The 13,974-nt window shown below is 39.7% G+C and overlaps 1 protein-coding gene across 1 annotated transcript in view; it reads right to left on the bottom strand.

Annotated features, from left to right (window-relative positions):
• The window catches only part of LOC124595545 (ATP-binding cassette sub-family C member 4-like), a 291,780-nt gene that overhangs the window by 72,581 nt on the left and 205,225 nt on the right, over nucleotides 1-13,974 (bottom strand). Inside the window, exon 14 of the mRNA XM_047134323.1 lies at nucleotides 12,151-12,941. Coding sequence (XP_046990279.1) covers nucleotides 12,151-12,941 — 791 coding nt within the window. The remainder of the gene's footprint in view (nucleotides 1-12,150; nucleotides 12,942-13,974) is intronic.

Raw genomic sequence — 13,974 nt, 5'->3', positions numbered from 1 at the left:
ATGAGTACTTTTTAAACTCAGTTAAAGAAATAAGTAACAGTATCAAAGCAACAAATTCATCTGCAATGAACCTTGTTGGAACACCACTGCCGGTTAACCTGGCATTTCAATGGAGGGCTGTCACACCTGCTGATGTTATAAAAGCTGTATCCATATTTTCAGGTTCTAAAAGTATGGACTGTTATTGGTTATCAAATAACATAATTAAAAAGACAATACACTCAATCGCCAAATCATTAGCTTATATTTTTAATAAATGTGTAGAATTTGGAGTTTTTCCGGATGCACTCAAGGTATCAAAAGTTGTCCCAGTTTTTAAAAAAGGAGACAAAACATCTCCCCCAAAGCTACAGACCAGTCTCCATTGTTCCAACATTCTCAAAGGTATTTGAGGCGCTGATACACACACAAATAAGCAACTCCTTTGAAAAACACAATATCCTATGTAACAATCAGTTTGGCTTTCAAAAGGGGAAGAACACAACAGGGGCCATCTTGGAAATCATTGACCAAACCTTAACAGCTTTTGAAAATAATAACATGGTATCACTGGTATTATGTGACCTAAGCAAAGCTTTCGATTGCATTCCTGTTGACATACTACTGGGGAAACTAGAGTTTTATGGGATGAGAGGGCGCGCTTTATCTGTGATAAATTCTTATTTAAGTAACCGAAAACAATTCGTTTCAGTCAGAAATTTAAATTCTTCCATCATGGAAATCAGCACAGGTGTACCACAAGGGTCTATCCTTGGACCCTTCTTCTTCATTGTCACTATTAATGATTTACCTAAAAACATAGCTCACCCTGTTGTGTGTTATGCTGACGATACAACACTAGTTACCACCGATCAGAACATTTCAGATCTGAATAACCTAACAAAAGAAACACTAGATAAGGCCCTGGACTGGTTTGCAGCCAATAAGCTCCTATGCAACCCTGACAAAACACAACAACTTTTAATGGGAACATCAAATGAAGTAGGCAATAAGTCGGTAAAACTCTTAGGTATTCACATTGACTCAAAACTATATTGGGAGGAACATAATCATGTGTGTGAAAAAATATCTCGGGTGGCATACCTTCTCTTGAAACTAAGGGAGGTAGTGAGCTTGCAGTACCTCAGGGTGACATACTTTGGGCTATTCCAGTCACATATTTCATATGGTCTGATTATAAGGGGGCACTCCCCTCACATCAAAAACGTATTGAAATTACAAAAAAAAGTCATACGTATAATATGTAAAAGAGGTCATAGGGAGCACTGTCGTTCTCTTTTTTTCCAGACTCAGAATACTTACAATTATAAATCTAAACATCTATGTGTCTGTACTCTATATTAAAAATAATATTTCAGAATTTATTGCCAGAAGGGAAATACACAAACACAACACCAGGGCTAACAGTAATTTAGACATACCGTGCCACAGATTAGCGAGAACAGGAAATTCCCACAAAGTTAACCCACTAAAAATGTTCAATAAACTGCCAGTTCATGTTCAGTCTATGGATACAAATTCTTTTAAAATTAAGTGGTACAGCTGGCTGTCAGATCATCCATTCTATGACATTAAAGAATTCTTTGAGATGCCTGAGGAGAATATAAGCATTTAAAAGTTGTCTGTAGTTAAACATATTATTTTGTGCTGTGGTTAATCGTGTGTAATTACAAAGTTTATACTATAAACAATAAAATACCATATTATATTAGATTATAAGATAGCTTGTTGCGTTAACTTTTAAAAGCTATCCTTTGTAATTTGGTACACTGCCATGCTTCAAATGTATTCTATAATGTATTGACAGAAGTTTATTTTATTATTCTGTATGTACTAGTACATCTTGTATGATGAAGCCAATATCGTTGTAAAATGATCTACGGTGAATAAAATTATTGATTCTTGAAACACGTAACAAAAGCAGTATTTTACTAGCTTTTGAGATCTTACTTTTTCTCTAGTAGAATTACACAATTCACACATACAACCACACAGGCACCCAAATGCACACACTTACGGCCAGGGCAAGATTCCTTGGCCATGATTGTGTGCATTTGAGTCTGTGTTATATTGTGTATGAATGTGTGTACTTCTATTTGAGAAAGCGCAAGAGCTGGAAAGCTAGTAAAATACTGTCTCTGGAATATCTCTATGTGCCAAACATCTGTCAACTAAAGGTGGAGTGGTTGCCTTTCCTTTACTTTACATATTAACCATCCAGGAATTTCCACTGCTGTTATCATTCTTATACTGTCTTCTTTCATCGATGAGCTTAAGTTGTTCACTTCTCTGTTGCTCTTAAGTCTCTGCTTTTACTGTACCTAAGAAGTCCTGTCTTGCCTTAATTATTATCTACTTTATCAAATCCTTAAAAAAAATTCCACAGTGAAACCACTTTTTAAGAAGAGTGACAAAATTAATTTAACCAACTACTGTGCAATATCTCTGTTAAGTTGCTTCTCAAAACTACTAGTAATGTACAAAAGAATTTTAGAGCACCTCACCATTCACAACATCATCAACAAAAATCAATTAGGCTTCCAAGGAACAGATTTTCTCTCCCACAAATGAAATTCTTGTGGCACTAAAAAACAAATTGTCACTTATTGGAATTTCCTGTGACTTGTTAAAGGCCTTTGACTGTGTTGACCACAACATTCTCTTAAAGAAGGCCAATTTTTATGGTTTGAATGGTAGTAATGGTACATGGATTGAATCAATCTACACAATAGGAAGCAGAAGGTGATACTAAATGGTTTTGATGGCTGTCCTGTCTCATTGACTGAGGCACATTAAAGTGTGGAGTGCCACAACGATCCATTTTGGGGCCTTTACTGTTTCTTATCTTTGTCAATGACCTCCCATTCTGTACAAACACTGAGAGCAAATTTACTCTTTTTGCTGATGACACTACTATTATGCTTGAAGGTCAATTGATCAGTGAGCTAGTAAATAAATGTAATGCTGTACTTGTAGATGTCCTACATTGGTTTAAGTCTGATGAATTGACACTAAATATTGAAAAAAAGACAACATATTCAATTTCATGCACCACCACAAGAAAATGAAGCAATCAACATACATAGTGGCAGTCAACATATATTACTGTGTGCCACCTCTTAAGTTTCTGGCCATTATAACTGATAACAAGTTAAACTGGTCTGGGCATATTCTAGATCTTCATAAAAGACTAAGTGTAGCAACATATGCCTCGCATGTAATTACTCCTGTTGGTGATATGAATGCTATCAAAGCAGCTTACTTTGTCTATTTTCACTCCATCATTCATACGGCAAAATTTTTTGGGGTAATCAACTTAAGACAAAAATATCTTTACTGCACAACAGAGAGCAATTAGATTCATGAGTGTTCATCCACAATGTTCTTGCAGAAACCTGTTACGTAAGCTCCAAATATTAAACACTGTATGTCAGTACTTATTTTCTTTGATTGTTTTTGTCTTGAATAACCTTTCTCTTTTCACATCTAATAATGCATACCATGATCACAACAGAAGGTCTAAAAATGATTTACACAGAGATGTAAAACAGCTAAGTATCATACAAGAAGGTGTTCATTATCCTGCCACAAAACTCTTCAATTCTCTTCCATCTGATGTCAAAGCCCACATTAAATCCTATATTTAAATTTAAATTAAGAAAATACCTTATGGATAAGTCCGTCTACTCTCTGGGTGAGTACCTGTAGAGTAAGCATAATCAGTGACTGTCTTTGTAATTTTTTATTGTATTTCCTATATATATTTTAGTCTCTGTTTATATTATGTCAGTTGTAATTTGTCTTCGCTGCGTAAGATGAGTCCGTATGAAAAGTTATTTTCAGTAGTTTGCGTCATATTTATCCAAACTGTATCTATTTAATTTTAATTTATCCTTTAAGCTTATATCACCAGATTGCTACATTCTTGTCACTGGGATAATGTTTTTTTTATATCTATAAAAATGTAAACCTGACTCATTTCACATCCTTGTCATTCATCACTACATGGATTCATGTAATTTGACATAAATTAACAGAAGCTCATCTTAATGACATTACTAACTGCCTGGAAAATTCCCCAAAAAAGTCTCTTAGACATCTTTCACAGCAAACACAAATTTCTTGCACCTCCGTACAAAGAGGTGCGAAGTTACTTGGAATATAAAGTAACAGTAGTGCAAGAACCTAACATGCTGAACATAGGGTTAGGTTATGCAAAAGAGTTTTGAAACAAGTGCACAACAGTGAAATGGATCCTTCCTTCATTCTGTTTGCAGATGAGGCTTGGTTCCATTTCCCAAAACTGACAACACTGGAGCACTGATAGACCCATTCTGCTTCATAAAAAAACCCCTTCACGATCAATAGGAGTGTTGTGTGCAGTTACTGGTGAAAGAATAATACACCCAATTTTTTAAGGACACAGTTAACAGTGAAAGATATGTTGCAAAATGTTTTGCAACCATTTTTTAATGAACTAAGAGAATAAAGCTTCGTTTTTTCAACAGGACTTTGAAATGGCTCATACGGCCAATGTTTGTACGCAATTCATGACGTGTTCCATGACAGAGTCATTAGCAACAATATCTGGCTCACTGGAAGTCTCGATATAACCCCATGTGACTTTTACCTGTGGGGAACACAAAGGAATGAAGTTTACACAAGAAATCCATCCAAGTTACAGGAACTCAGGGATAATGTCCGTTAGTAAATTAATTCAGCCCTCAAAGAGAACTCACAGTGTGACTAATAATTTCTTGAGTAGCAGTCAGAAAAGGATGTAAAACAATGGCAGGCTGTTCCAGTATCTCATTGCATGACATGGGTGAGTACAAAACGTATTTGCATGTATTTTATATTTACTACTGCGCTAATGGCCAGGTGACACAGCATCTGATTTGCTGGGTAACGGAGCGCTTGCTGCCCACCATCTACTGCAAGCGCCATCAGATAAATTTTAATCAAGCTACTGCTGTTCATATGAGCCTTTGTGTTTAATATTGTTACTTTGCTGTTAACAAGGGTTTTCAGCTTTTGAATATAGATGGTCAAATATTTTGTAAAAATGTTATTAGTATTTCAATTTAATTTTAAACTTAATTTCTTGGTTTATGTCTGATGGGAGTTTGATAAAGATTTGCTCCAGAACATAGAACATCACTGTAAACCCTATGCAAGGGGGCAAAGTGAACAGACAGATTTTTGTGTCTTGTATTGCAGGTGGGTTTTGATTCATCTGAATTTTAGTGGCAAGATAGTGTGACAATTTCAAGGTTCTCAATAAGGCCTCTGAAAGATATGCACTTATCTACTTGTTGCTGACTTTTGCTGAATAAATGCTTCACTTTAGCTACATTGCCCCAGATGATAATTCCCTCGGCAACACGGAATAATAGTATTTAAAGTTAGCTAGCATCCTTTTCTTCAAATTAACACAATGTGAACTGAGTTTCTTGATTACTTTACCTATGTCTTGACCCAATTTTCATGTCGTCTTGACCCAATTTTCATGTCCAACTGGAGCTAAGAAAGAAAGTTTATATGTAGGTTTTCATTTTGTATTAGCCATTAATGTCTATTTTGAGTACTGACAAGTCCTTTTTGCTGCACAATATGAATTTTTAATGATTAAGACATAGTATTTTCACTTTCAAAAATTATTGGTCTGTGCAGCTATGGTCTGCACTTTGTTTGGTGCAGTTAAGTTTACGCCGTTGTTTAGTTTGCTTGTAAAAAGTATGGGACATTCAAGTTGGGAGGAGGAACAGATCCAGTAATGAAACTTGGGGTCTCCACACTTCATGTTTCCCCATTCTGAGTTTGGGTTTATTCCTGTTACACAGCCTTTCAGTATGATCTGATGCTTCCTGGTATGAAGATATGACTCCATCCATGCAAGAAGGTTGTTATCAATACCATTATATTTTAATTTTGCAGCAGAATTTTGTGGTCTACACAATGAAAGCATTCAAATCAATCGATTGAAAATCCACTAGTGCTTGTGAGTGCGAGAACACTGAGGGTGGGTCACTGCACGTGTGTGAGCCTCCACCGCCCCATCTACCAGAGACGCGCACTTATATATATATGTGGAGCAGTGCAGACTGTGGCCCTATACGTTATTCTAGTTTGTATCCTGCACATCAGTTGTTGTGTGTCCTGTGGGGTTCTGAGAGGCTATTTCCATGTTGTTCAGAGGTTCTGAATAAAGCCATATTTATGTGACTTGGATCGAGTTTGTGTGTTACTTGGTTACTACAAAACTGGCAACGAGTTTGGAACAGTTTTCGTATGTGCAGTCTTTCAGTGCAGTTTCATCTAGTTTATCCATTATGGGCGCCGTACTACTGGTCCTGATTGAACAGCTTACTTCTGCTGTGACCACTTCGTCAGCTTCCATTAACGGACAGGGTACTGTTCCACCGGTCCATCTATCCACTTGTGGACAAAGCATCTTGGTGAGTTCTGGTTTTGAATACTCAATTTGGTCTGTATCAATATCTGTGCCTTCGTTTTGGTGTGGCTAGCACCCCTGCTATTTTCCAATGATTTTTTGAGCAACTGACTGTGCCTGTCCTGGATTGCATTGATTACCTCAATGATACTGTTAACAAGGACTCGTCCACAGCTGATCACTTGAAAAATTTGCACACTTTGTTTTCTGTCTTTCAGTCTGCAGGCTTACAGTGTAACGCTGCGAAATCTCAGTTTCTTTCAACCTTTTACTATTTATTTGGGGTTCGAGGTCTTGCAGGATGAGTTTTGTCCTCTGCCAGACAACATCTCCACTGTTACGTCTACACCTCTGCCCTTGCCCACAAATGAGCTTCAGGCCTTCCTACAGAAGATTGCCTGCTACCATAAATTCCTGCTGGGGGCAGCCACATTTGCCCACCTGTTGCATGCTTTACTATGAAGAATGTACCTTTCTGATGGAGCCTAGACTGAGAATGTTCTTTTCAGACATTGAAATACAAACTACTCTCGTCCCCTTGTTTAACTACATTCTCTCCGGACAGCACATAGTTTTGGTGACTGATGTCTCACAGTACAGCCTCGGCCTGGTCCTAGCACACTGATAAGCCAATGGCTTTGAACAACTTGCTGCTTTCACCTCTAGATCCCTCACTCTGGCCCAACAGCATTACTCTGAGGTGGAATAAGTGGCTCTTGCCATACTCTACACTCTACAGAAATTTCATGTTTTTTTTTATGGCTTCAAGTTTCACGTTATTACTGACTACAAACGCTTGGTTTCCTTGTTCAACCCACACAGTTCCTTGGATGACAAGGCAGCACACTGCCTACAATGCTGGACACTGTTCTTGTCTTGCTACAATTAGGAAATCCATTTTTGAACTGCTTGAAATGCTACTGCAGTGCCTGTGTTATTCACAGTTATGATGCAAAGTTTCTTCTGGAATGCATACAGGTCTGAAGGAACAAGCACTGCAGCAACTACTGCCATTATGAAATATATGAAATGTATTCACAGTTGCAAATATGGATAATCGTCAGATGTACAATGGAATGATGAGAATGAAAACTTGTGACAGACCAGGACTCAAACCCAAATTTCCTGCTTACTGCGACCGATCGCCTCGCCATTTGGCTGTCTGAGCACGCCTCACACTTAGGGCCAAACTTCCTTATACAACCTGTTGTCATACATCCATTACTTATATTCTTGCCGAGGGGAGAAATTTTACTTGAAAGTTGCTTGCTTATGAATGTGATAATGCAGTTCCTGTGTTATTATGAGTTATGACGCAAAGTTCCTTCGGACATGCACATATGTTCGAAGGAACACTGCATTTTGATTCGGAATAATGCATGTCTGAAGAAACTTTGCATCATAGTTTGGAATAACACAGGCACTGCAATATCAAATTTATCTGCCGACACTAGGCAAGCAACTTTCAATGGATATACTTGCAGACACTTGGTTATCAACATATGCAATTTTTGGCCCGGCTGTGCATCATGCTCAGACAGCCAACGGTAAGGTGCCCACTCATGATAAGTGTGAAATTTAGGTTCACGTTGCGGTCTGGCACACTGTCGTGATTCCATTATACAGCTGATGGTTGTCCATATTCGCAACTGTGAATACATTTCATGTATTTTCAACCTTCGTGTAAACATGCCAATGCTAACATCTTGTCCCACCTTCCTGTGGGTCGTGACCCTGACTCTGATCATGAAGAATTGCTTTGCTTCCATTTTAATATTGAAACGCAGGCCATACTTGAGGGTTTCCAAATTACGAGTTCACACGAAACAGCTGCCATTGCCGCTGATCCAGTTCTACGTCATGTGGTTTGGATTGTACAACAAGGCTGGCCAGATAAAGTGCCAGATCTGGGTTTGAACCCTCTGCACAACTATTTTCACTTGCAGTACCACCTCTCTGTTTTTGAAGGTGATATGCTGTTGTCCCTGGAAGACTAGCCTCCCAGAGTAGCCATCCCACCAGATTATGCCGCGAGATTCTATGCCTTCTCCACCAGGGCCATTGAGGAGTTTTGTGAACTTCATTGTTGTCTAAGAGACATGTTTTTTGGCCAGTGATTATGGCAAAATTGTCCGTTTTGTCGCGGCTTGTGAGCAGCGTGCCTGACAACGGGCAGCTCCTATGATATCTCTGCCCCATGGCCCGCTCCACACCACGGGAACGCATTCATGTAGACTTTGTGGGTCCTTTCTTGGATTTCTATTTGCTCTTGGCTGCGGATGCATTTTTGCAGTTTCCTTATATTTTCCAGAGGACGTCGACGTCAGCTGTGGTCACAATTCATAAGCTTTTAAGAGTTTTTCCTACGCAGAGCTTGCCTTGCACCTTAGTTACCAATAATGAGCTCCAATTTGTTTCTCACACCTTTCAATTGTTTTGTTCCCGTCACAGCATTCGCCATGTTATGTCTCCGTCATTCCACCCTCAATGAAATGGCTATGCAGGACGACTTGTACATATGTTTAAGCCCCAAATGAAAATGTAGTTGTGGATTGTTCACCATATGGTGCCATTCTCCATTTTCTGAGCACATATTGCTTCATGCTTATGAAAGAGCGAAGCCTGTCTGAGTTGCTTCACGGCCAGCAGCAATGCACATGCTCCTCCATCTTCTGCGGCCAGTGCTGTACCTGCCACAGTTGGGTTCATCTGCCCACTTTGTGCCAGGATCGCCAGTTTGGGCACAGAGGTTTGGTTGCAGACCCAACTGGATACTGACCACTGTTCTATCCCACTGGGGATGCTGTCTTTATGACTTGTGTACTGCTGATGGGCTAGTGGCACACCACTTTGATCAGATGCGTCTCTGTTCACCACCGGAAGCTATCAGTTTGAGGGTGTGGTCCCTACTGCTGCAGACAGTCCCGCCACCCTCCACCTTGAAACCATCATCACCTGCTATGAAGGGGCCCCCTTCTGACTGGCTGCGTCCTCCATGTGCAGTGCCCTGGGGGTTCCAGCTTCCCTGTGCCAAGCACCAGTCAGTCACCAGCCTCAGGTCCATTGCCACTTCCTACTGTTCCAATTGGACTGCCTTCACCAGCTCCTCATCATCGTCTCCAGTAGGTCCAGCCATGTATCCTCTGCAAGGGGACTTGCCTGCTGAAAACGATGCAGAAATGGCAATGGCACCCTCCTCTCTGGTGCTGTCGTTGGTCGCCATGCAGGCCCACCACCCTCGGGTGTGCCCGTGTCTCCGCGTGGTCTGGTCCTATGCTATGGCTCTTGCCCAGCATATCATCCCATCCCTTCCATCAGAACCGGCTGCCACCACTCTGGATCCGATGGATGTGTCTCTCATCAGGCCACTGGTGTACCCCCCATCACCTGAGCATCCACTCTGTACGAGGGAGAGGTGTGCTAATATCTTGCTACTAGTGTGTGCGAGTGTGAGTATGCAAAGTGTGAGTCACTAAGCATGTGCACTTGAATTGGCCATGAAGAGTACCAGCATGGGCCAACCGCTGGAGACCACCTGTGGAAGGTGTACACATGGTGTAGTCTCCACTGCACTGTCTGCCGGCGACTCACACACATGTATGCAAGGAGTAGAGCTGACTGAGGCTCTCTACGGTATTCTACAAGGTGTACAACTTTGCTTCCGACATTTTCCCTCAACATTTGAGGCTTTAATGAAACAAATTGGTTACACACGTATCATTCAAGGTATTTTTCATCGCTGGCCGCTACTTTCTCCCACCTTTCGGGCAGTGTATAAATCCTGGGTCAAAAAAATTGTTCTTCTTTCGAAGCAATCCACGAATTGATCCAATTTGTGACTTCTTCATGAGATCGGAAGTGTTGGCCAGTCAGGCCTTGCACCATTGATCTAAACAGGTGATAGTCAGAGGGAGCAATGTCTGGAGAATATGGCGGGTGGGGTAGGACTTTCCATTTTAAGGTTTCCAAGTACGTTTTGACCTCTTTGGGGGTCGAGTGTTGTCGTGCTGCAAAAGCACTTTATCTTGCTTCTCGCTGTATTGTGGCCATTTGTCTTTTAATGCTCTGCTCCAATGCATTAATTGCATTCGATAATGAGCACCTGTGATTATTTCACTTGGTGTTAACACCCCACAGTACACGACGCCGAGCTGGTCCCACCAAATGCAGAGCATGATCTTGGAGCCGTGAATATTCAGTTTGGCTGTCGACGTGGAAGCATGGCCAGGATATACCCATGATCTTTTGCTTTTAGGGTTATCATAATGGACCCATTTTTCGTCCCCGGTCACAATGCGATGCAGAAATCCCTTCCGTTTTTGCCTCTGAAGCAACTGTTCACAAACACACAAACACCGTTCAACATCTCTTAGTTTCATCTCACACGGGACCCAAGTTCCTTCTTTCTGAAACATGCCCATAGCATTGAGATGTTTTGAAATGGCTAGCTGTGTCACTCCCACAAATCATGCCAATTCTTCTTGAGTTTGACGTGAGTCTTCACTCAGCAATGTCTCCAATTCTGCATCTTCAAAAACATCCTCTCTTCCACCAATATGCCGGTCTACAACATTAAAATCACTGTTCTTGAAGTGTTGAAGCCACTCACGACATGTTCTTTCACTAATAGCGTCCTTACCATACGTACTTGAGAGCATTCGATGAGACTCAGCTGCTGTTTTATTCATATTGAAACAAAACAGTAACACCTCCCGCAAATGACGAGAATTAGACTGCTAAACTGACATTTTCAATCAAGAGCACCTTTATGATGCAGACACAAATTGACTAATGTTTGAATGCGGTTATGTTGACCGAGGTCCAAGCTAACTGCCTGACATCTGCGATCTATTTCTTTTGACCGCTACTTACCGTTGTAGCCACCTACTGGCAAATGATGGAAGCAAAGTTGTACACCTTGTAGTTTATATTGTGAGTTGTGGAGTCCCAAGAGGCTATTTCCGCAGTGTTCAGAGGTTATGAATAAACCATATTTGTTTGACTTGGATTCTGCTTGTGTGTTACTTGGCTACTACAGCGTGCTTTTGAAACTAACAGCTGTTGTTGGAGTTCATTTTAATGATATACTGCTTTTTGGCTGCAACAATATTTGTTGTCTAATGATATCTCTCACTGAACTGGGATAATGCTGAATGGTATCTTTTGGATGGAGCAGGAATGGAAATGAATGACAAAGCAATTACTGACCCCCCCTCTCCCTTTCTCTCTCTCAGGAGGAGGAAAACAAAGGGAAAAAATAAACTATTCTTACTGAACCAGGATACAGTAGGACCAGATACAGCAAAACACCAAACTATACTATGTGAAATCTGGCACAATTGATTATCATCACATTGACAAAGGTGCTAGTAGTGCTTTAAAAAATTGTGGTTATAAATTGGTTATTGGAGTACAAATGCACAATGAAATGGAAAAACAATTGTGTAGAACATCTGGAAGCACACAACTAATCAAGCATGCCAAGAAAACCTGAGGGATCACGTCAGTCTAATAGATTGGCATTTAAGCTTACTTAGAAGGGCTCACTACTATTCCTCCCGGCTTTCAGAATGATTTGGAGAAATGGGATGCACGTATATATGGATCTTTATTTTGCAGTTTAATAATAATAATAATAATAACAATAAAAGATTTGTTAGTCTTTATTCAGGAATTGTAGAACAGTTTTCACTCACCTGAAGGATTTGTGTCAAAAAATCTCATTGTTCCTTTCAAAACATTGTTGAACATTCTATTGTGAAGGCCCTGTGATGAGTTTAAAGCAACCTTGAAGAACAATAATGCTCTGATGGTTGTAAGTATGATACAGCCGGCTATGCATGATGTGTAAATCAGAATGTACTGGTCTCTTGTAAAGAATGTGGACTGATCATATGGTTCAGAAATTTCTCTTTTCTTTCTGTAGCTGGTTGCATTGATTTCTTGTGGAAATTTGTATGTTGTTACACCTCCAGTACTTATTTCTGTGGTAGTGAGATCTGATGTCCCATAAGCATTCTGATCACTTGATACGTTGTACCTTTGCAATGGAGTAGATGTAAATGAACTGCTTGACATTACACTTTCTGTTACCTGGATAACACTTTTGGCTTCTCCTCCATCCAGTGGTCCACTATCAGTTTCTTCTGCGTTTTCAGATACTGTGTTATTACTTACACTGGCATGTGAAATATTATCAACACCAACAGTAGCACTGACTGCATCTGAACTGTCTATATGTGTTCCCATAGAACTGTTTAAGTTCATCATGTTCCTACTAAAGTTATTAGAATCGTTTTCAACTAAATGAAAAGTAACATTTTTCTCATCAGGTTCATTAAAGGTGCGTGACATTTCTGTTACTGGCGGAGGGATCACTGATGAAGATGCAGCATATTGTAAGGTCACATTGTTACTTATATTAGACATGGCCAGCTTATGGAGGTAATCATCCTCCAACTGCAATCTCATTTGCTCCTGGTTTGTCCTGTAACAATAAAAGCAATCCACATATCAATAGTAGTAATGTATATCGATTGCAACATCAGTTCTGCCACTCTATACATCTGTTTGCCTTATTAACTGAACAATGTAATTGATATATCCTTTAACTTAGACAACAATACATTAAGATGTACATTGGCATATGTTTTTTTTCCAATTTTGCCACATTAGTGCACTTTCTGTCACTCCGACAGGTTGTATAGTGTCCAAATCAGGAGCACAGCCTACGGATACTGCAGTATGAGATGCAAATGATACAATATTATCTACTAAGATCTAGGCTTGAGTCCCACTGTGCCACACAGTTTCAATTTCTCAGGAAGATCAATAATAATAATAATAATAATAATGATGATGATATGTTCTTGACTACTGAGTAAGAAATAAGTCCCACACAGGGCGATTTCTAGGATAGGCTGTGGCTTAGACTCATGTGTTCGCAAAGTGTGTTAAAACTGCTGCTATATTTCAAAACTCATTTAAAAATGGGATATACCATGGAGGAGAAAGTTTTTATTTTCCGGTTTGCAATGAGGGCAGATTAACTATAATGCTCTTTAATAATCTTTCACAATGACTGAAAACAGCTTATCAATTTTCTTCAAGTTCCATGGGATCTTGTGAGTCAAAGGTAGTAAGACATTGAATAGGCCACGACAGTAAATACAGAATGCTAACAGTTAAAAAGTTAAATAAAATCATGAAAACAAGTGTTTCTGTATAGTACATATACAAGTAATACATTATAGTGAAAGGCTCTAAACACTAAGAGAAACTGTGTGCATAATAACAGGAACATGCCACAATAAAGCCTTTCCATTCATATTTGGAAATCTAGTGGAAGCATATCTAAAACTGATTCGACACAACATTTTTATACCCCATTTAACAAAGTGTTATCAAAGTGCAAATTGTTTTTGGTGTAGTTGAGTGAATGATGCAGCCCTTTTGAAATGAGTCTGTATTATTAACTACAAAACTCATAAAGGAGTATGTGTACTGGTATGAAGGGGCTA

This window comes from Schistocerca americana, chromosome 2 (assembly GCF_021461395.2).
Source record: "Schistocerca americana isolate TAMUIC-IGC-003095 chromosome 2, iqSchAmer2.1, whole genome shotgun sequence".
Taxonomy (NCBI): Eukaryota; Metazoa; Arthropoda; class Insecta; order Orthoptera; family Acrididae; genus Schistocerca; species Schistocerca americana.
The sequence above is the reverse complement of the archived record's forward strand: the minus strand, read 5'-3'. Positions and strand labels throughout refer to the sequence as shown.